Genomic DNA, 23174 nt, shown 5'->3' with positions numbered 1-23174 from the left:
GTTAAGAAGGTGCCTTGTATCATAATATAATTAGTTAGAGATTTTATTTTTCAAGTTTTCATCTACTTTTATTATTACACTTGGTGTACCAAGCCGTATTCCAGGCAATTTGAAAAATCTCTGTAGACATGAAGTGCACTTGAGTAGGTAGTTAAAAGAAGATTCATGAACCGTGACAACTCCTTGAGCTACAAACTTGATGGTGACTGGTTCTTCGCCCTACATCAGGCCATGGACTCTTCCTTTACATGTTTCAGTTCAAGCCAACTTTACAGAGAAACCTAGTAACTATATCTTTATGACTTTCACACATCACCCAAACAATGTAAGGGGATTTTCAAATATGCTTCGGGTTATTTCTGCTGCTAGACGGTCTCCAATTCATACGAGGTAGCTAGAAAATCGAATTTGGACGGAACACAAGTGAAAAAGGTTGCTAGCAATCCCCAATTTAGAATTTGTACGTTGATTTGTTGATGAACTCCCAAAACGAATACATACGTACGTAGAAAAGGTTGCGGAGAGTAACTTTTGTAACTGGACCGACCGAAAATTTTGGCCGGAAATCTTGCAGTCACCGAGAGTGTTAGATGTGTAAATAAATTACAAAGTATGACAACGCGACCTACCACAAAAGAAACACATACGAGGTGCTTCTCCATAAAATCACTTGCGCTTAAAGTCCATCTTTGGGATGGGCTTGGTTCTACCCCTTGCATGGACTTATCCTTGACTCGTTTCAGTTCAGTCCACAGGTCAAACGCGTTCTTGTAAAATTTGAAATCCCAAATTACAATGTGGAACCAAATTATGCAAAACTGAGATGCAGGGGAACGAAAGAAATATATACAAAAAGGAGATCTCAAGAAAGCTTTCAAATTAGTAGCAAAACAACAATACAAATAACTTTGAGCTCTCTTTCCATACACAGAACAGGCAACAAGGTCCATGTTGCTACCAAACCGAAAATTGAGTTCACGGCGAAATTCAGGATCCCTTGGACAAACGAAGTTGTTACCCTCCAAATTCAATACCTCTGTATGATCTCCAATTCAGTGCAACATATCAGAAATCCGAATTGTAGTAAAATCATCGTACCAATCACTATCATCTGAGAAGTGACTAGCCTCATCATAGTCATAATCATCATCGAAGTCGTCCTCGTCATCAAGATAATCCCCACAGCCAAAGAGCTCAGATTCATCAAAATATCCAAAAGGGGTTCCATCTCCATAGGCTGTGGCAGAAAATTCGTAGTCCTTGGTTGAATCAAAGGGAAGCCGCAAGTTTTTAACTCGCTCAGCACATCTTTTTTCCACATCTCCCTTCAGATTAAGATTGAAACAATTGCGCACATCAAGTGACTCCAGATGAGGACAAGAATCAAGAATTGCCTTCAAGCCGTCACTAGTGAGTTGATTCCCGAACAGTTGGAGGTGGCGTAAACCATGCATCGTTCCTGCTATAGCAAGTGCTTCGGCATCTTTCCGGGAAGGAGCAATCGCAGAGCTACCATTCTGATCATCAATCACAGGATAGTAATAATCACCTTCATCAAAGTAATCATCATCTTCATCGTTATCATCCGGGAAACTGAACCATTCTCTGTTCAGTTTCAATGACTTCAAACGGGGGCATGAGCGCCCAACCGCTTCCACAGATTTAGACGACAGATTATCACACAAAGAAATCTCAAGCTCCTCTAACAGAGGAAGTTTTGAAGCCATTTCACTCAACCCCTCATCTGTTATACCGTAGCAATATGTAAATCGGAGACGTTTGATTCCACGGCACCTATGGCAATATTACAGATGAACAATTATACATTCCACAAAAACAGAATACACACAACCAAAATCAAATTAACACCTTGATTAGAGCAAATTTCATAAATTTCCAATATACATAATACACAAACGATTCAGTAAACGTCTATTCGGGGATCTATTGATTCAATTTTAGCAAATTAATGAAATCACAGTACCAAAACATTTCAAAAACCAAAAATTTAACAAAAGCGAAAATTCAATACCGATCGGTGATAAAGTTGAGGAGGCAATCTGAGCCGAAGTATTCGACGTTGAGATCGACGAGATTGCCGGCGCTACGATCCACTGCGCGGCGGCACATCAAATCCAAGTCGAACATCACATCATCCAAATCGCCGTCGTTGCGCATGTCGATGGAGCGCCACATGAGAGGGTCCTTGCAGATCTGGCGCCAAGCCATGCACACATACTGTGCGCTCCGTAGAATCCCGACGGCCCCGAGTCGGGACAGGATTGAAACGGTGACGTCTCGTGGAAGTTCTAACCAGTTTCGGGTTTCGACTGTGGCGGGTCTCGATTTGGGTACCCACTTGTAGCGAGGGGGTTGGAATCGGGGGGCTTGGACCTTCTTGTTTCTTTTCTTCCCCATGGAGGCTTTGCTTGATTGGATTCGGGGATTTTCCGGGAAAGTTTCGAAATTGGGATTTTCTCGGGAAAATGGAAGGCTAGGGTTTTCAGTTTCGGGGTTAAGGAGAGTGGGAAACGAGTGATAACTGATCAAATACGAAGAAAACTATGGGCCTGGTCGGTTCTGGGCCTCCATTGGGCCGGTAGCTTTTCGGGTTTAACCGTTGACTTTTTATTTTGATCGTGATCGTTGACTTTTCTGAACCGTCTTGTTTTGGAGGACTTTGTGTCGAATAGATCACGTCCTCACACACAATTAAGTGGACCTCTTTATAATCGGGTTGGGTTGGTGAAAGAGGTTTTTAGATTTTGATACATACGTTTGTTTGTTTGGTTGGGTTGGCGAAAGAGGGTTTTTGTGGATTTTAATACATGCGCTTGTTTGATTGTATATGTGTATATGTAATGTGATTTTCTGAACCAACACAAGAATTTCTCGTTAATTTAAACAATGAATGTATAAATTGTAATAGACAAAATTACCCTTGTTTTTAAGGAACCTTTATGCCAGAGACGACTAAGGGGTGGTCTTGCTTGGTTGTGTATGTTTTCATGTTGGTGCGTGATCCTTTGGATGAACACAAGAATTTCTCGTTGTTTTTAAGAATTACAAATGAACATATAAATGGTAATGGACAAAAGTTCCCTAATGCTTGCTAAGCTTTGTAATTTGCATTTTCTTTACATAAATTCATTATAGTTTTACAATAGCCAAACAAGAAACTTCACAAATTCTAAAAAATTAAATTTCATAATTCTGATTGTCCTTAATAATCTTAAAAATTTCCTCATCTAAACATAGAGTAAAAACCTATATCGAATACACTTGAATTTGGTCATTTGAGAGTCAAACAAAGTCCGTCAAACTTCTTGAGAACAAACCCTTGTCATCAGTAAATTGGGAATATTCTAAACTTCTTAATTTGTGCAGCACATCTTCTTCCAAAACTTGGGTCGCTACATTAATATTTGAACACCGGCGCAGTTTAAGTGACTTAAGATGAGGGCAACCATAAAGAATTTTCTGCAATCCCATAACAGAAAGTGGATTCCCAACAAGTTGGAGGTGCTGTAATCCGTGCATTGCTCCTGCTATAGCAAGTGCATCTTCGTCTGCATACTCAAAAAAGAAGCGACGAATCTCGTCAGGGGTACGAGCGGCCAACTGCTTCGCCAGCCCGCATTTGTTCAACTTGAATGATTTCAAGAGAGGGCATGAGCGGCCAACTGCTTCGAAGGATTTATGTGAGATCCCTTCGCAAAAGGAAATGTCAAACTCCTCTAACAAAGGAAGTTCTGAGGCCACTCTACTCAACCCTTTATCTGATATGCTACGGCAACCCGTAAGTAGGATGCGCCTTATTTTCTTTGAGCTATTAGAAGGATTACGATGAAGATGTATGTTAGCCATTAGACAAAGAAATACATATCGAACAAATTCTATAAGATAACATTAAGAAAATCAGTGATCAAAACCGTTTAATTTAGTAGTATTTTTATTTGAAAATCAATTATAAAGAGAGATTAAATTTGAGACAAAATTTTAGAAAGACATGGAAGTTGATGATTGGTTTACCTAAACGTTATAAACGTGTTCATTCCTATTGGTGATACATCATGTAGTTTGTGAAGTTTGTCTCTAAATTTAGTTTCCCTCACATTACCTATTAAGAAATTTAAAAAAAAAATAATATATATATAATTAATTTAATGAACAAAATATATATCGAAATATGTAAAGACCTGTTAGTGATATACTCGAGGAGATCATCGTTACAGAAGTATCCGAGACTGATATTGACCAAATTACCAGAGCTACGATCCACGGCATGCCGGCACATCTTAAACATTTTGTCAAACGTAGCGGGATTGTGACCATGCATGGCGATGGTGCGCCACGCCAGAGGTTCATTGCAGATTTTATGCCACTTCATGCACACAATCTGAGCGCTCGTTAAGACGTCGATGACTGGCAGGCGTGAAATTATCACCGCCGTGATGTCGTCTGGGAGTTCCGTCCAGTTTCTCTTGGCCATATAGGCGGCTTTAGCTGCTGATTTGTGTTTGGTGATTTACACCAACGAGAAATGTGAAGTTTATGGGGCGGTGATTGATATTGAGCAGGACGGTGGATCTACAGTATTTCTAGTTGGTATCAAACAGTAAATATATAGCAAAAGAAGAAAAAACAATAGGTTTTTTTTTTGGTAGTGAGTATTCTAATTTAATTAATTTCAAAGAGTGAATTTAGATGCAGAAGGAAAATAATTTGTTAATGTAATTATGCTCATATCTACAAAATAATGTTATTTTTTAAAAGAGTAGGATATTTATTAGAATGGTAGATGAATAGGTATATAGGAGGATAGGGTTTAGGATTTATTTATTTAGATCTTGATAAAACTTTACTAGGAATTTCAATTTAATCAAAGGAAAAAAATGTTCCACACCAAATTATGCCATACTGGTCTCCCTAGTATTTTCCGCCTTGAAGAGGTCTGTTTGGATAGGTAAATTAAGTATTTTAATTTTCTTTTCTTTCCAAATTGAAGACCACCAGAATCCAAATTTCAGCTGCTAGAAGATGTCTAATTCAAATAAAAGACATCGTAGATTTCATCTTGGAGTTCATAAGCATCATCATAATCCGGTAGTCATTTAGGCTGGCAATACGATCAGTCGGAATCATAAATGCGATATCTTCAGCTGCAGCAGCAGCAAATTCATAGTCATCAACGGAATCATTCGGAGACATATCATTCTTCATCTGTATTGTAACCAAGTAAGCCAGTTCAATCGAAAACTCAATCTATGTAGTCAACCTTTCCATGATCGAAATAGAAAACATTTCACGAAGAAGAAGAAAAGGAAGAACCAGAGAAATAGAACACTTCAGTACATTCGTACGATGTATAAAGCATTCACTACATAAGTTTCAGGTCTCTTTCCCACTTCCCTTGCAAAACTACCCTCCTTTCAAATTATTGTTAGGTTTATAAACTCAGCATGTTAAGAGTCACAACACAGGAGCTGCATGCAACGTAGTTTTAGGTTGATGACTTACCTGAAGAAGATCCTGCCATGGTAACTAGGGTTTGCAAGACAGCCTTCTACACTCAAGCAGCAGTGAGTCCCTTGCTAGCAAATAGGGTTTAGAACGAATTAGGGTTAGAACTGTGAGTGCAAGGGCTTCCTAATATATTGATAAGATCCCTAAAATCCGGCCTATTAACTGATTATAAGGGATTACGCCAAGTTAACAAGATTACATCATAGTCCTAAATGGTATTGAATTCTTGTTAAACCGAAACAAGGTCTCTTGATTTTGCACAAGATAAAGCCTCCTAATCTTAACCAAAACGAGATCTCAAGATTTTCTCAATAAAATAACTCGTGACCGAGTTAATTACTTGAATATCTAGAAACAATATAATCACTCTCTTTGATACTCACAAGCTTACATGTGACATCCCACATCGTCCAGGGGAGTGATCCTTATATGTATATTCTCATCCTTCTAGCATGAGGCCTTTTGGGAGCTCACTGGCTTCGAGTTCCGTAGGAACTCCGAAGTTAAGCGAGAAGGGGGCTAGAGCAATCCCATGATGGGTGATCACTGGGAAGTTGCTCCTGAATTCCCAAAAACAAAACCGTGAGGGAATGGTAAGCCCAAAGCGGACAATATCGTGCTACGGTGGTGGAGTGAGCCCGGGGAGTGGTTCCCCCGGGCCGGGATGTGACAATTTGGTATCAGAGCCTAACCCTGGTCGTGATGTGCCAACGAGGACGTCGGGCCCCTAAGGGGGGGTGGATTGTGACATCCCACATCGCCCAGGGGAGTGATCCTTATATGTATATTCTCATCCTTACCTAGCACGAGGCCTTTTGGGAGCTCACTGGCTTCGAGTTCCGTAGGAACTCCGATGTTAAGCGAGAAGGGGGCTAGAGCAATCCCATCATGGGTGACCCACTGGGAAGTTGCTCCTGAGTTCCCAAAAACAAAACCATGAGGGAATGGTAAGCCCAAAGCGGACAATATCGTACTTCCCAAAAACAAAACCATGAGGGAATGGTAAGCCCAAAGCGGACAATATCGTGCTACGGTGGTGGAGCGGGCTCAGGAAGTGATCCGCCCCGGGCTGGGATGTGACATTACAACTATAATATCATATATAGACCCTCGATTTCAGCAGGTGGACGGTCTCCTAATCAAATACGCAGTCAGTCTGATGCCACGGCAACTATTGAATTTTTTATTTATTTTTTATTTTATAAAATCAATAAAAATAGTGGCGTTAATGGTGCTCCATGTCACATGTACGGGTTGTGATTCGGAGAATGATTACATTATTGGTAGAAGGGTAGAGATATGGTAATATGCTATTGGGTGGACTCTTTTTCTTATATTTTTATTATATCATATATATATACTTCATATACTCCGCTTAGGTTAGAAAACAGACAAACTATGAGTTGCATATTAGAAGAAAAGAGACTGTTCCAGCCAATTTGATTATACTTATTTTACTTCTTAATTGTGTATGATATATTATTGTTTGTTTGCCAAGAAACCCCTTACTCCCGTTTAATTGTTTTTTAATTAATACAACAATATCATAATATTGTGGCTAAACCACAAAATTCATCCGTCATAATTTGGTAACAAACTTGTTATTCATGCGATTTAAACTTTACAAATGAAAGAAAATACCACTAAAGATCATAATGCTAATGACATTTAATTAGTTTCTTGAGTCCAAAATCTGTGTTTTTTTCCGGACAATGTTTGGGTTCTATTTCAAACCAGCAACATGTGTTATTTTCTTTCTTTCTTTCTTTTTTCCTTTGTTTTTGTTTTCTGGTTTAGGCAGGTGCAAACAATAAAAAAGGAAAACTAACTAACTTGACTGCATGGGAAGTGGGAACGACTCCACCCATTTTGTGTAATAAGTAAAAGCATCCAATAGCCAAAGAAAATGTCAAACCGTCACCAATAATTCCGCATGATTTACAACCAAGAACCAACAATTCTTTATATTTACAGATAGCTTTTGACGAACATCTAACAAACAGAAGAAGAAAGGTTTTATTTCCAACAGCTAGAGAGAGGAGAGAGAGAGAGAGTGCAAAGGCAGTCTCTCTTTTTTGGATCTCTCGAAATATTTTATGTTGTTAGTAAATTATTGGAGCATAATCTTAATCAAAAAAATACTAAATTCTTCTGTTTGATCTTTAAGATATCGATCCACCATTTCCCCCTGAAGATCAAAAGATCGTTTTTGATCGGGTTTTTTTCGGGGTGAATATGAACCGGGTACGAGCATTTCCATCTCCTGCAGTATCGTTGCCAGCTTCTTCCACAACCCCTAAAGACCGCCCAGAAGATCATAGTTTTGATGGTAATCTATACATACATACGCATTACATATATATGTAGAAGATTGTTGCTGAAGAAATCTCAATTTTAAAATGCTTGTTTGTAGTCATGAATATTAAAGTCATTGCAAAATGACATGTATTGTGTGTTTTTCTAATTTCTGAATTAAGACAACAATCTTTCCGATATTATTCTTTTGTGAGAAAATCACAATTAAACTTTTGGAAAAAAGAATAAATTGCGCTGCAATATGTACTGGTTTTTGTGTAAATTTTTTGTTCTTTGTTTAGGCATTGCCACCAATGTGAAGTTATTATTAAAGCTAATCCAAGAGCATAACGAGGCCAGCACAAAAGACAATGATGACCGAAAGATGCAAAGGGTGGCGGGAATGATGACGATAATCGATGATGTTAAAACTCGGATTCAGAAATCTCAAACGGTTGGGCGGAGAGCAGAGCTCCGGCGATGCAATACAGATCTTAGGCCAAATGTTCCGAGGGACAAAAGGCCTCCGGAGCCAATAATTGATGAGAAAGAAAGGTTAAGAAGACAGCTTAGCGCGAGCTTGACAGCGAGAAAGAGCCTAGAAATAATGTGTTCAGGCTTGGGAAAGGAGAAGGAAATTATTGCATTGGAGTGTGCGAGAAAGGTTCACGAATTGAGTGGGATGGAGGAACATATCAATGATCTTCGAGCACAAAACGAGATGCTGTTGGCAAAAGTAAAAGTTTGTGCAGCAGAGCACAAGCAGAAGAGGTGTGCAGATGGGGTAGAGATTCATGGGAATGCAGCACTCCAGGAGCGAAACAAGGAGCTTTCAGAGCAACTCCTTAAGTCCCTTGATGGTTGTAGATCCTTAAAAAGAAAGATCAAAGATGTACAAAAGGAAAACAATGGGATGCACTCCACGATGGAGGAGATGAGGGTGGAAGTTCAAGAAGGCCTAGACCGAATACGTGTCCTCAAGGAAAAGATTGCCACAAAGCAAGCAGCAGATATCGAAGAGGAGATTACAGCATTGGAACATCTTTTTGAGTGCTTCAGTATGAAGATTTCGAAGCATGAGCCGAAGAAAGGTGAAAGTGCAAAACACAACACTGAGATCGACACTACTTAATTTGCCTCGTCCTGTTGCATTAGAACAAAGGGTGACTAGAAACCAGAAAAGCCTGGTCTCTCCTCTTTTGCAGTTTTGTCAGTCTATCTTTCGATTGCCAAGACATGAAAACAACTAAAATTCTTCGAGTTTATATAATAAATGAGGGAAGTAGTTGTAATTTGTCAGAAGTAGAAGAGATTTAGTGATGTTGCATATTTGTTTTGCAATGGATTAGTTCAGGTTTCTAGGTTGCACCTACAATGGCCGAAAGAGTTGTAAAATTCTGATTTTTCTTCTTGTTTCGTTGTTCATCCTGGATATCAATAGTTGATTTTTCTCACATTCTTCTGTACAGCAGAATTTCGGTAACAAATCAGCAGCTGCATCACATAATTTAACTGCTCAGCACAGATTTGATTCAAGCAATTCCCAAAACTTGGAGTTGTACATTGAAACGATTGAAAGCCATAATTGATTGGAAGCAACGAAGTATTACATAATCATTTATGTTTACAGTTTAAAAGAACCACAAAGTAACTAAATTGAAATAAGAACTGGATTCTGGAGAAGTTCTAAACATTTACAGGACTTCTGCTGTATGTATACTATTCGAAATCAGAAAGATTTTGTAACTTGCAGGCAGCAATGGAGTTCAAAACCCATGAATTGCTCACTGCCATGGCTCCAGCGGAACTGGCCAAAGCCTTTGCATCAGCCTGCCTAGTGTTGAAAATCGTACTCTTCTTGCTACGATGACATTGATCGGGTAGCTCGAGGCTGTAAATTATGTAGGTTTGACATTTGGGGGAACCGGCTGACAAGGCTTTTGGACCCTCTGGAACAGGCTTTCTTTGCAGAATCGTTCCTCCGGCAGCTATTACAAGGTCTTGTAGATACCCCTTGTATGAAGGCTTAAAGTCTCCCATGAAGTAAAACTTGAATCCATCAAAAAGCTTTGGTTGCTGCATATAAAACAGTTCGTTAAAAAAAGCTTGTAACCTGTTTATGTATCCAACAAGGTCAAATGCATATGGTGAATTCATGAAAATCTAATCTTTTCGTTATGATAGTTGAACTCGAGGAAAAGCTAACCTTGTTCTGCGGCCTTAGTCTACCAAGTCGAGGACCATCCCTGATTCCATAAATGTCGATGTTGATTTCATAAGGCTCCTCATCAACTAGTTTCATGGCCTCTGTGCAAGCATTAATCCCTGCACAAACAGACAGACAAATACGCACATATATCAGATATAAATAGCTCATTTCAGGCTTGTATACTCCTTACAATTGTAAAGTCCAAGTGCTTGAGGGAGAACATTTCAAACAGGAACAGTAACTCACACTCCACATTCAGGATCCACTTCCCCTCCAAGATACCCATCAAAACTTTGAGGGTCCTTCTGCATGCTCCATTTTCATCTGTCGACGCAATAACATGTGTAACATTAGAATCCCAATTCTTCAAAACCGTAAGTCCAGATAATCTTTCAAATCCAGAGACAGACTCCTGCAGTTCAAACCAGCAAGGATTAGTGAAACTATTTAGAACATTTCAATTTCCAAAGGATGAGAAAGAAAAAAAATGAACAAAAAAAAAAAAAAAAAAAAAAAAAAAAACGCTCTAAGAAGCTCTTTTACCCTCTCTGCATTTGTGAGGGATGAACAACAAAGAACCAATTTCTTGGACGGTCCACAAAACTTCTGATCTGGAGGGGTATTGCTGTGTTGTTTAGCAGCAACTTTAGGACATTCAACATTAGGTTGTCTATAATAGAGAAAGAAAAATGCATAAATGAGAATCTTAAAAAATCTGAGTTTGCATGTGCTAAGCTTTAGATATTCGAGGAAAAGTACATACTTTTTAGGATTGCTTTTCTTCCTCGTTGCTTGAGATTCAGGACTTTCATTTGGCAACTTCGAGGAGGCATGAAGAGGGCATAACATAACAAAATTGTCCTGATTCAACACACTTGGAATTAGAATACAGCATGGAAAATGAAAACAGTGAATGAAAATAGCACTTCTTTTGTTATACATACAGTATCCCATCGACATTGAGGCATCAACTTTGCACAGGTGACATGAAAGCTCCTACGACAACTCTTCTCATAGCACCCAAGAGCTGCTCCTTTAATTGCGCAGCAAGAACATTTAATTTTTCGACTCCTAGTTAATTCAGCTTCAAGATTAATAGCAATATCTTCTTCAAAGTAGACATTGGGAGCCCTGCACATATTTTTGAGCATTTATAAGTTGTGAGTATCCAAAGAAATGCTTGTATAAATAAATTAATTTCAGTCTTGTGAAACAGAAATCTACTCATAAACATAACCACGTCTTGGCTAGAATATGTGTGTGAGTGTGTGTGTGTGTATTTGTACCATTCAGCGCAGATCCTGTGTGCATGTATAACCTTGAGTCCTCCATTGTGATCCGCAGCAACAGGCTTGCCATTATAGTAGTGACCTATCTCTCCGGAAGCCTGTAATTAAGGTTTTGACGGTAATGATTGTCAGCCTTGAATTGTATAGGTAAACTTTATATGCATATAAAGGGAAGGAAGTGAGAAATACCTCTGATTCTTCTGATGAAAGACAGAAAGCACATTGGATTTTACTAGGAATGGCTTCACATCTCTTCAAGACCACATTCTTTGTCAATGAAGGAAGCTTCTGCACTGGTGATTGATTAGTTGTAACATTACAATTTCCCTTGCTCTTCTCAGCAGGTTGATTTCCATTTTCATTAACATGCCCATGACCTTCTCCAATCCCAACAGAAGTATCGTCCTTTGAGTTGTCATCAGAAGAAACTTTCACCTTTTTGTTCCTTTTCAGTTCTTGATCACCCAACTTGGCTTTTCTAGCAAGTTTTCTGGAATTATTCCAGGATTCGGAGGCTTTCTGGTTATCATCTGTAGGAAGATTTATAAGAGACAACTCAGTAGGAGTATCCTTATTTGCTTGCTTCTGTATTTCTGATGCCTCAAGCATTGTCTTTTGCATGGAGACCATCTTTTGTTTTTTTGACCTCACTGGGCGGTCAATCTTGTTCTTGTCATTGACCTCCCTACACATTTTTCCAGCTTTCTTACTGGACGGTTCATCACCGCCTGCATTCTTTCCCAATGAAGTAGGTGATGCAGTTATCCCATTTTCTTCACCATTAATTCGACTATCAGCTCTGGTAGAGAGGACATGAACATTTTCAGATGTGGGCTTGGTTACAACAACAGATGAATGTTCCTTCTTACTTCTTTTGCGAGTCTTGGCCAAAGAACTACCGTAATTCTCACATGCTTGTCCTTCATAAAATACCTCAGATCCCTTCAAAGTGACATTAATATCTGTTCCTGGATCTGTATGACTTGTAGCACACTTTCTTTTGGTGAGATTCTTTGCCTTCCTACCTCGCTTGTCAGATTCATTAGTAACAGCTTTGGTTCCAGCAGCTGGAAGATCTGGCAGAAAATCCATATTTCCAGTACTTTTTTTGTTTCTTTTAGACCTTGCACTTTTAGCAGAAAGCTCAACTGATTTCTTGTTTTGTGAAACTTCTTTTAGTTCCTTCAATTGAACTCTATCGTTGTCATCCTCTCCAACCTGCATTTCAGTTCCTTTAGTGAAAGCTGTGATTTTTCGTGCAATATTGGAGGACTAAACAATATTAGAATTTGTAGAAGGGAGAATTACATATGAGGTGAAAATGAGCTGATACCTGCATCTTCGGAGGACTTGGGAAGAGTTCAGGAGAGCAAGGTATTTGTGTCCATTCAAAAATCTCACTATCAAATAAATCTGCAGCATGAGAAGATGTACCGTGCACTTCCCCCTACGTGAGATTATCATGAAAACTTTATGGCATCATCTAAATAAATAATGCACTTTTGAAATTGCTCTGATGAGTGAAATTGTATAAACTTGCCAGCTTAGTAAAGAACTCTAGCACATGTCTAAAATGAAAAACAAAAATAAACCAGCCCAATGATTTGGCATAACTGCCATATCAATTAAGCAATATTACAAATCATTTCAAAGGTATAAAACAGGTTATACACTCACCGGTTGGGTCAATCTAACAGAGTTTTCATCATCTGAGTCTTTGATATCACTGAATGCGGGAACATTTGGAGATGGAAGATCGGTAAGTTGATCACCGACAGAAAACTGACTCAAACTTTCTACATCTTTGTCATTCAACCAAAAGAAAGGTGACAGCACCGGTTCTCCCTTTTCATTTAGAACAGGCTTCTCCTTTAGTGTTTTTGAACTCTGCTTAGCTCGATCAGCCATTAAATCACCTTCTAACTTTTGATGGCGAGTTGGGGTTTCTGAAATAGGACACTGTGGAACCTGAACCCTTTTCTTGTTTGGAAATGAAGGTTTGATTGAAATAGAACCAGAACTTTTCAGGTTGGCCTTAGCATTCCTGGATCCTTTTCCTCTTGTGGTTTTCTGTTTCTGAGCTCTATCCTGAAACTCGGGAAGATCATGCTCGCCATGGCTAAAATCATCTTCAGCTTGCTGTTTTCCGTCTGTAATAAAGCAAACCAAATGAAAACAAAAAAGTGCATTAGTCAAACTATAGGACATGTAAAACCAAAATGTAAAACACCTAGAAGTGTATCTTAACATGATAGGATATAATCAAGTGTTGCAAGTGTTGTCAATATCTTGTACTCTACTGACAACGTAAATAATTCTGGACTGATATATCAAAAGTGCATGTCGACATACAATTCAACAGTACTGTTGTGCTGCATTGTATCTCCTCTGTCGTTTACAAAAATAAAAGTTAGAACAACATTTGAACACATTTTATGAACTAACAATTGCACTATGAACAGATGGAACAAAACTGAAATCCCAGTAAATAAAATGATGGTATTGATTCTTTGATTACACTAAACGTGTATGCAAATTGCAAATGAAACTATTGCATACGCGTTTACATAAATGATACCTGATGATTTAGTTGAGGGTGCATTCTGAGTGACAAATATATTAATTCCCGAAGCATCTTCCATGCTCTTGTAAATACTAACCAAATTATCCATGTGAGGAGCCGGGCGAACCTCTAAAACAAAAATTATTGATAAGAATAATGGATTTCACATAAAACAATCGTACTCTCTTAACAGTTCAGCACAATAATAAAAACATCATGATTCATGATTCATACCCCTACGCCGATAAGGAATTTTACAAACAGGACAATTGGAACCCGATTTCATCGACTTCACAATGCAAGCGCTGTAAAGAATAAGCAAACACTCTCAATAAGTTTAGGCATATTCCAAGTATTATACAGCCAAATAAAACCTAACATACATATGCGAATAGCAATGAAGGAGGAGATTACTTGCAGAAGAGATGATTGCAATTGAGTGAAACCGCAGAACTCAGTAGACTCAAACTGCAAAACAGATGGGAAAATCGAACCCATTAGCGGAGTGAAGAGAAATTTCAAATCTTTGAACGAATTCTAGACAAAATCATGTAAAGGGTCTGTTTGGCTGCCGAGGAAATTAGTATGCATTTCAATATTATTACATTTCAATACAAAATTTTAGCTTTATTCAAATTGGTTCCTTAAATTTCTCGTAAAACACAAATAAACAGAAATCAAAGTGCACAAACTGGGTATCGTTTATTTGGGTTTTTCCCCATAATTTTCCTACAACTTTCGCATCAAAACAAACAAATCTTAATACAAATAATCGGAGTGTTTGGATATGTATATATATATATATATAGAGAGAGAGAGAGAGAGAGAGAGAGGATACCAGATGGGGCACTTGAGTTCTCTGCCCATTTTCTCGAGGTGGGGCGGAGGAGTCTCCATTTTCCTTTGCTATTTGCTTTGATCAGAGAGATTGATTGAACGCAGCGGGAGATCTAACCTTCTTTTTATATGTTGAGGAAGATGAAGCTTCGTTTCGAAGCTTTGCGTTTTGAATTTTAAGCCGCCAAAATATCCCAAGCTAACGCCCTTTGGCGGGTTTTCAAAATTTTCAACGTTAGGGCTCGTTTGGCTTCACGGATTTATATGCCATGTTTTTATTTTTACTTCTTTCAGCGCCAGGAGAAATTTTTTATTATGACGGAATATAGATGGTACATTATGTGATTTTGTGTAAGTAGTGAGAAATTTTATTTTTTAAATTATTAACTTTTTAACACACATATTCCACCATTTATATAATAACATGTGGTGTATCATCTCATGTGCCGGTTACATTGAAAAATCTCTCCAATGCTAGACAAAAAAAAAAATTTATATAAATATTTGCAACATTATTTAGTAAACTTTTTTCTTTAGCCAAAAGAAATTTAAAAGGCGTATCAAACAAAAGATTTAGCACAAACTTTGTACTAATTTGATCAGTGTACTTGAAACGCAAGCTATACACCATTTGTCCTAATATTAATAGATGTAGTGGCAGTTGCATGTTGAGACTTAGGTGGTCTTAAGATCACTTAGAGTCTGAGAAATATACATGTGAAGATTTTTTGAGGACCCTCCAAATGTTTGGTACAGGTCCTTTTTGTGCTCACACGATGATTGAAGAAATGTATCTTGCATGTTGCGTTGACAACACTTTTCAAACTCTCTCAATAGCACTCATCAAATTGTTTAGACATATGTCAATATGTGTTGACAAGTACGCAACTTGGTTCGGTTGACAACAACAAACTAAGTGTTCAGCAAAATGTCTCGGTAAATAAACTGAATTGTTTTTGCACGCTTCCCTATTTGTTTCTATCTAAAAACTAGAACCTTTAACATTGAGACCCTTCAAGATTTGAATCTTGAATTCGCCACTGATTGGATGGGCAATGAATAATATATCATGTCCACTTATACTATGACACGTACTATGCCAAATCTCACGTAAACATGCTCGTTATCGTTCGAGGTTGGCAAATATGAAACAACTTGCTGCAAAAGTTACCAGTAATCTCTACAAGAACAAGAACCATCTCTGAAATGGTGAAACCGACTACGATCCCTCACAACTATCTCCCGATCATAAACCTTCGATATGAGTTTAAATGCAAGATGACAATCTGCGCAAACTCTCAAGTTCTTCCAAATCCTAATCGGGATCCCTGGTGCAGTATTTAGGAGCATAAAGGCAACTGCAATCTTTTCACTATGATACGACAAAGCATTTTCTTTCTCCTCCTCCTCTATGTCCGCAAGAACATTTGCCGTATGTGGCACGTACCCTTTCGGTTTCAACAATCGCGTGATTTCTGCTAGCATTGCGTATATCTCTTCACTTTGTGGATGAGATCTGCCACCCATAGTGAACTCATAAATACAATTCCTCAGCTCAACAATACTATATCCGGGAGTTTTCCTCACCCCTTCACTAAGCATCGTCCTCCTGACCTTTTGGACGTCTGACCAACGGTGTTCAGATGCGTAGAGATTGGAGAGGAGCACATAATCCCCACTGTGTCCAGGCTCTAACTCGCGGATGCGTGCTCTTGCAATCTCCCCAAGAGCCAACTGCCCGTGTATCGTGCACCCTCCTAATAAGGTCCTCCAAATAACAGCATTCGGCTTCATGGGCATGTTCATAATGTATTCATATGCTCGTTTCACTAAGCCTGCCCTGCCTAACAAATCAACCATACAACCATAATGTTCTATTCTCGGCACAATTCCATACTCCTCTCTCATCATTCGAAAGTACTCAAAGCCTTCATCAACCATCCCACAATGGCTGCAGGCATACAATACGCCGACAAAAGTGATCTCAGTGGGCACCAATCGCTCTCCTTTCAACTCCTTGAAAAGCTCAAGTGCTTCCATACCAAACCCATTAACAGCCAACCCAACAACTAATGCAGTCCAAGAAACCACACTCCTTTCGTCCATCGCTTCAAACACCTTCTGCGCCTCTCTAATGCTTCCACACTTTGCATAGAGATCCAGCAGGGCATTCGTAGCATGTGAATTCCCAGTCAATCCCACCTTCAACATATACACATGGATCCTCCTACCCAAAGCCAAAGTCCCAATCTCAGCACAAGCAGATAACAAGCTAACCATGGTGAACCCATCCGGCTCAACACCTTCCAAATTCATATCCCTGAAAATCGTCAGAGCCTCGTTCGGCCTCCCGTTTAAAGCAAACCCATTAATCACAGAATTCCAAGCCACAAGGTCCCTCTCAGACATTGATTCAAACATCTTGTGTGCACTCTCAACATGCCCACAACAGGCATAGACATGAAGCAATGCATTCTTAACAAACACCAATGACTCAAACCCATTTCTTACGACAACAGAATGTATCTTCTCACCCTCTCCAACATCCATCAACTTAGCCACGGCCTTCAAAAGAAAAGGGTAAGTGTGTGTATCAGGTTGCACGGAACTTTGATGCATCTGGTGGTAAAGTTGGATGACAGGAGCTGGGTTCTGACACTCAGCATAGCCTCTGATCATGGTATTCCATGTGAACACATTGGGGTTTTCTATTTGGGAAAATATTTGGTGTGCATAGGAAATTGGGGCAGAGAGAGAGACTATGAAGAAGATGAGGTGTTTGCCCATGTCTGGATTGCTGAGTGGTACCCCATGCCTTATGGAGAAGCCATGGATTTGCTTCAGTTTGGAATTGGAGGATGCACAGCATTGCAGGAGAGCAATGCATTTTTGGAGAAGGTGACCAATTGGGTTTTGTGGGGAAGTTTGCGAGGAGGGTGCAAAGGTAGAGAAGTGGGTTTTGGGGTTGTGAGTCGAGGTTGTTGAGAATTTATGTGCAAAAGATGGGTGGATGAGTGTGGAATGCTTTGGGAGCATTAGATCATGTTTGTGTGAGAAAAAAGGGGTTCATCTCGCTTCAACGATAGGTCTAACATTCCATTTGTACCCAATGCGGTGAATATAAAGTGCGGAAGTAGAGGCCATAGATTCGCTGTTTCCAACTACATCTCTCCTCTTTCGTCACCCACATCCTCGCTATTTAAAATCTGGAGGGCCGAAAAACAAAAACGTGAGTAGACAAAAACAAAGTTTTCTAAACCATTTCAATACCAAGTAATAACCCCTCTATGTAAAACTTGTATGCTTTCCAAAAAATATTATACGTACTCGCATATCAAATCATGCTAAAAACGATAAAGCTCAAATATGTCATGCTAGAATATGTCGTTAAAAGTAACCTAACGCCATTAACTACTGTTAGAAATATTCCGTCTCGTTTTACATTTCTTTTGACATGTCCCTTAAGGGCCACAGGTTTGTTGTTCCCAATTCAGTGTCTTTTTCGTATCTTTTTTCTCAAAATTTGACATGTATAAAACCATCAACTATAACTTAATTAGAGACACAAAAGAGACATTGCATTGGAGATAGCAAACCTACGGCCGTTGTGCACACCCTCGAGTGTGCATTAGGGAGAATAGAATAAATTTACTTAATTTTTTATTTAATTTCTAATTTTGGTATGATATAAATTTTTATTCAATTTGATGATATTTTTTAGAGTTTTGGTTGACAAAAATTGTTATATTAATAAGTAGTTTAGATTTAAATATGAAGTTGTTATTGGGCAATAACTTTGACAGGAATATTTGATTAGAACAGTTCTCGTATCGGGTGAGGCCAATGAGACCAATGTGGGGTCAAATACAGGAAGTACCATCTTTGCATTCATGTTCCTCGAAACTTTTTGATATCAGACATTTCTTTACATTCTCACAATCCGATCTAGTATGCTTTCAAATGAAAACAAAATACAAGAGATCATTACGTGATAGTTGTAATCACACGTCATAAAAGAACATTATATTCTCTTGGTCATACTCATAGAATATTGATTTGGACTAAAAACCACGCCTTCATGGAGAAAATTGCATGTCCACAACATTCAGGCAAAGTAGAAATATCAAAGTGCTGCGACAAAACTACATTTATCTAAACTGTATGTGACTTTTCATTACCAACACTTATTGGCGATGTCCATATGGAAGAAGAAGCTATAAGTACAGGTAGCTCGCCACGTCCCGATCTCGAGCTAATTACATAAAACGAACGAGCGAAGAAGATGAAGAAAAAAAGTCGCAGTGATCGTCGAAGTTCAGTCGAAGAACTCCCATTGAGCTGTGGTTGCAGGAGGGTCAAAAGTCTCCCACTTGGTTGTCACAACAGGCTCCCATTTGGTTGTCACCACAACAGGCTTCACCTTTGCATTTGATATCTTCAGTACATCCAGACTTTCAACACATTTCTGCACCCTCTTGCCCTGGAAAAAGCAACTTCTAAATTAAAACTCCTTTTTGGTTAAAGCCTTTTTTATTGACAAAGACTATATATATTGGAAAGGGATCATCTTCAGATCCCTAGACTATATATATTGGAAAGGGATCATCTCCAGATCTCTTCCACCTAATCATCCTCATCAAACAATCCGGACATTTGAAATTTGATTCAACGGCTATAAACAAAGACCTATTCTAAACTTTAACCGTTGTATCAAATTTTAAGAGCCCGAATTATTTGATGAAGAGGATTACGTGGAAGGGATCCGGGGATCCCTTTCCATATATATTTAAGGGATTTTTAACGAAAAGCCCAAGGTACTGTTCACTTTAACGAAAAACCACATTTTTACACTAACAAGTTAATCATGAAACTATTCACTTTACCCTTTATTTTGTCCTTATCATTAAAACTCAAAATTTTCAAACCCTTTTCATTAGTTTTCCTTATATTTAAACTACTGCAACACGTCAGCACACTGCTCCGCCCTAGACCTAACCATAATATGCAGCCAAAGCCTTGAATTAACGATCACTAGCATATTATTACCTGCAGATTCTTCTGAGCAGAAGCATCTCCTTCTGCAGAAATGTTGTCCAGCTTGATTGCTAGTCTCATGAGCATCTCAATTAGTGTAGTTATCTGAAGTTCTGGTACTTTGACTCCATTTGAGATGGATTTTTCAATTGCAGAGACCTGTAGAAGGCGAAAATAGAATATTTAATATTCATTTTGTTAATTATCTAGTAATTTATCATAGTTAAACGTATGCATGCATGGTTGGTGACAAAAGAAGAATGAAACTTTAACGAAAAACTTCCGGTATTGTTCACTTTAACGAAAAACTACATTTTTACATTAAAAAGTCAATACATTGAGATTCCCTAAAGTTGCACTACAAAATTTTTATGATGCTCCAGAGTATAGAATACTTCGAAATTCAACAGTCAAATTTTGATTTTTATGTTTTTGACTAAAGATCTAACAATTAAAAGTCTGAAGTATCAGATACTTCGAAACACTATGAAAAATCCATCATATGAATCCTTAGAGAGACGCAATTTAAGAAAAACTTCTTAATTCCGTTTGAGACAACTAATCGACCAGTTGTCTCACACCCCACAAAACGGCATGGGTTTGGTACAATATGAATGTACACCATGGTATTTCTGGTAAAAGAGTAACCTGTAAGGTTCAGGCAGACGTACCCCGATACAATGGACAGTTCAACTGATTTATAATTATATAACTAAGAGTGGGCAATGCACATCAAAGTCAAAACTTTATACTTGTAAGAAGATTCAACACCAAACCAATCTGAAGCTTGTAATGTAATACAAACTTCCAAACCATATTTACCAATTTAATTACATGATTGAACAACCGCACCAACCAACCAGTGGTTCACTCACAAATTTCAACTGGGCATTCACCAAATCACCGCTTAATGACTGTATCGTGTTTTAAAATCTATGCTGAATGGAGAGAAACTTATATGAAACTGTGAGGTCCGACATACTAATATGATGATATTTTAAGTTTATCATGAGTATTCATAACTTTTAATTTTCTCACATGTTATTCCATCAATTGTTTAAAATACCACCACATTAATGTGTTAGTTGCATATAAGTTTTCTACTTCGGGACACCCTACAAAGCAAGTTTTGTCTAGATAAATGTTAAGAAAATTCTCTCAAAAGTATAACTCTGCCGCTTTATATTTTTAACATGATATTTTATAATATTAACATGACAATTAACATTAAACTATAAAGCTACATAAAATCCATAAAAAACTTTATTTAATTAAAATCTTCTTAGCATTTATCTTCTGTTTAAATGATCTCACTTTTCATTTTAATCAATCTTAGGGACCCCACTAAACCCCAACCTAATGGTCAAGATTCTACACCCAAACCCAGCTGTCTCACCCACTTTTGACGAATCATCACACTGCCAATCTAACGGCTGACCTTACTCCACACTACTTTTGTCCCACCAAAAAACACCCGAGATGATCCTTTTCTGAGCTCAGGATGGAAATCTTTTTAATCCAACAATTGCAATTATTATAATTTTTAGAGAATTCTCTATTTAAAACTGTTAGGATTAATTTTGAACAATTCGAATTTCGTAATCAAGAGAATCCTTATCCTAAGCTCAGAAAATCTTCTTTAAATAATACACATTACAAAAACAAAAGTGAACATGACCAAGTGACCAAGTGGAAGTTTGGGTTTTTGCTCACCTGCTCCGCAAGCTTGTCAACCTCCCTGGACACGTCCAGTATGGCGCGATGTGCGGCCTGGATCTTGGCATTCCTACGCATCTCAACGGCCCTCCTCTCGATGCTCGCTGGGTCCTCCACCAGTACGACTTTTGACCGGTCTTTGACTCCGCACATGTCCAAGTACTCGCCGTTTTCTCGCTCTTTTCCTCTGAATAGCAGCCTCTGCTCGCCAGGCTGTAACCCCGTCTCTGCCGTAAGAACCTTCTTCAACTCCCCTGTAGAGTTTGGTTCAGTCAAATTCCACGTCAATTTACCACTTTACCCTCACAGTTCACCACCACCCTCCGCCACCAACATTGCAAGTGGAGTAATCTAATATTTTTTCCCCTCCAAATTATAAAGTTGAAGATGTTACTGTAACGGTATTTTAAAGTCAATCGTCGAACGATCTTATACTTAAAAGTTCAAAGCATGACAATTAGCTTAGAATACAATCACAGCGATGCTCCGCCAACGTCAATGCATGTAATCAACTTTGTTCTCCAAATTATTCATAAAACGATCCATTGCATTACAAGTCAACCACACACAATTATATGTTGACAAATTAAAAGCATGACATTGAGTAATTAACTTAGAATACGATCAAAGTAACGTAAGCTTTAGTGATCATTTGTAGTGTGTTTGGTTAGCGAGAAAATGATATGATAATTCTTGTTTTTACCCCCATTTTCTTGGAAGCCAAACAGAAAGCAAAAATAAATAAATAAATAAAAGAATACGAAACGGTAAATCAATGTCATTTTTACCGAATGTGGACTGAGCACTGGCCGAGATCTCGTAACGGAGAGCACCGAAAGCAATCCGAAGCCGCAAATTCGGAGTCGGAGCGTCCGATTTCTCACCCCTCTTCTGCACCAGCATTCCTCCGGGCCTCATTTCCCACGCAACTTCCTCGTCGACCGACGTCGAGGACGGCGTCGTATTGTTGGCGCTATCCCGCGCTCTGCCGTTTGCATTGGACCTCCGCTTCATCATTTTTTGGTTAGGGAAATTCGGCTGAAATTTTCCGGGAAAATCTCAGACGGCGCGGGGTTTTCTCGGGAAAATATCTCTCGACGGCTTGAATTAATGCGCTGTTTTCTGCCGACACGAACAGGGTGTCGTATGTGTGGGGGTTTATATAGTGTGGTTTTTGGTTCGAACACATGACGGGAAGGATTCGGATCCCATGGGAGGATTGCTTTGCGAATGGGAAAGTGACACCTGTCGGGGCGCGTCAGGGTTGTGTGGAGTGACAGCTAAGCAGTGAGAGAACTTTGCCGACAGTCGAAGGAACGATCCACGATAAGTGAAAACAAGTTGTCCAGTTTTATCGTTTACCGTTGACACGTGGACAGTAGTAATTGGGTTTCACTGTGATGGGTCCACCTTGGTTTCGTTTTCTTTGGAGGAAAAGGTTTGCACTTGAAGTTATGTGGGACCTAGAAACTGACGGGTGTGAGTTTCGGATGGTGGAAAAATTGTGGATGAGAGAGGATCAGAACCGTAGGATAGAGTTGAGGTCGTTCGATCCAAAGGTAGAGAATGAAGGTTAAGTTTCAAATATGCCAAAGATTGTTGCTTAGAGTTGTACTAATTTGTATTATGAAGGGACAATTAAGGGTTAACAACTTATCAGTGAGATTAAAACAGAAGCGACTAAGCCCTTGACGAACCCTAATGT

General features: G+C 38.8%; 6 protein-coding genes across 6 annotated transcripts; 1 reads left to right on the top strand and 5 right to left on the bottom strand.

Annotated features, from left to right (window-relative positions):
- Positions 1–862: 862 nt before the first annotated feature.
- LOC137726163 (F-box protein SKIP19-like) lies at positions 863–2517 on the bottom strand. The gene is made up of 2 exons (XM_068465044.1): positions 2033–2517; positions 863–1794 (listed from the first exon to the last, which is right to left on the bottom strand). Exons 1-2 carry the CDS (start codon positions 2416–2418, stop codon positions 1053–1055), a joined length of 1128 nt encoding a protein of 375 aa, XP_068321145.1. The 5' UTR covers positions 2419–2517; the 3' UTR covers positions 863–1052.
- Positions 2518–3303: 786 nt separating this feature from the next.
- On the bottom strand, positions 3304–4492 carry LOC137724601 (putative F-box/LRR-repeat protein 9). The gene is made up of 2 exons (XM_068463361.1): positions 4200–4492; positions 3304–3829 (listed from the first exon to the last, which is right to left on the bottom strand). Exons 1-2 carry the CDS (start codon positions 4490–4492, stop codon positions 3304–3306), a joined length of 819 nt encoding a protein of 272 aa, XP_068319462.1.
- A 3048-nt stretch (positions 4493–7540) lies between these two features.
- Positions 7541–9344, top strand: LOC137722109 (uncharacterized). Its single transcript, XM_068461092.1, has 2 exons — positions 7541–7855; positions 8124–9344. Exons 1-2 carry the CDS (start codon positions 7762–7764, stop codon positions 8951–8953), a joined length of 924 nt encoding a protein of 307 aa, XP_068317193.1. The 5' UTR covers positions 7541–7761; the 3' UTR covers positions 8954–9344.
- Positions 9345–9416: 72 nt separating this feature from the next.
- On the bottom strand, positions 9417–14808 carry LOC137726971 (protein BREAST CANCER SUSCEPTIBILITY 1 homolog). The gene is made up of 14 exons (XM_068465916.1): positions 14721–14808; positions 14297–14350; positions 14117–14187; positions 13898–14011; positions 12997–13469; positions 12670–12766; positions 11509–12551; positions 11317–11417; positions 10975–11161; positions 10794–10891; positions 10574–10700; positions 10279–10442; positions 10028–10193; positions 9417–9897 (listed from the first exon to the last, which is right to left on the bottom strand). The coding sequence occupies exons 1-14, from the start codon at positions 14777–14779 to the stop codon at positions 9541–9543; spliced, it is 3111 nt and encodes a 1036-aa protein (XP_068322017.1). The 5' UTR covers positions 14780–14808; the 3' UTR covers positions 9417–9540.
- Positions 14809–15532: 724 nt separating this feature from the next.
- LOC137726833 (pentatricopeptide repeat-containing protein At4g21065-like) lies at positions 15533–17806 on the bottom strand. Its single transcript, XM_068465790.1, has one exon. It carries the CDS (start codon positions 17753–17755, stop codon positions 15887–15889), a length of 1869 nt encoding a protein of 622 aa, XP_068321891.1. The 5' UTR covers positions 17756–17806; the 3' UTR covers positions 15533–15886.
- A 921-nt stretch (positions 17807–18727) lies between these two features.
- On the bottom strand, positions 18728–22593 carry LOC137726697 (BAG family molecular chaperone regulator 2-like). The gene is made up of 4 exons (XM_068465633.1): positions 22258–22593; positions 21467–21723; positions 19766–19912; positions 18728–19199 (listed from the first exon to the last, which is right to left on the bottom strand). Exons 1-4 carry the CDS (start codon positions 22484–22486, stop codon positions 19035–19037), a joined length of 798 nt encoding a protein of 265 aa, XP_068321734.1. The 5' UTR covers positions 22487–22593; the 3' UTR covers positions 18728–19034.
- Between the last annotated feature and the right edge of the window lie 581 nt (positions 22594–23174).

This window comes from Pyrus communis, chromosome 2 (assembly GCF_963583255.1).
Source record: "Pyrus communis chromosome 2, drPyrComm1.1, whole genome shotgun sequence".
In the NCBI taxonomy this organism is placed as follows: Eukaryota; Viridiplantae; Streptophyta; class Magnoliopsida; order Rosales; family Rosaceae; genus Pyrus; species Pyrus communis.
Note: the sequence above shows the minus strand (reverse complement) of the source record. Positions and strands in the feature narration are given on the sequence as shown.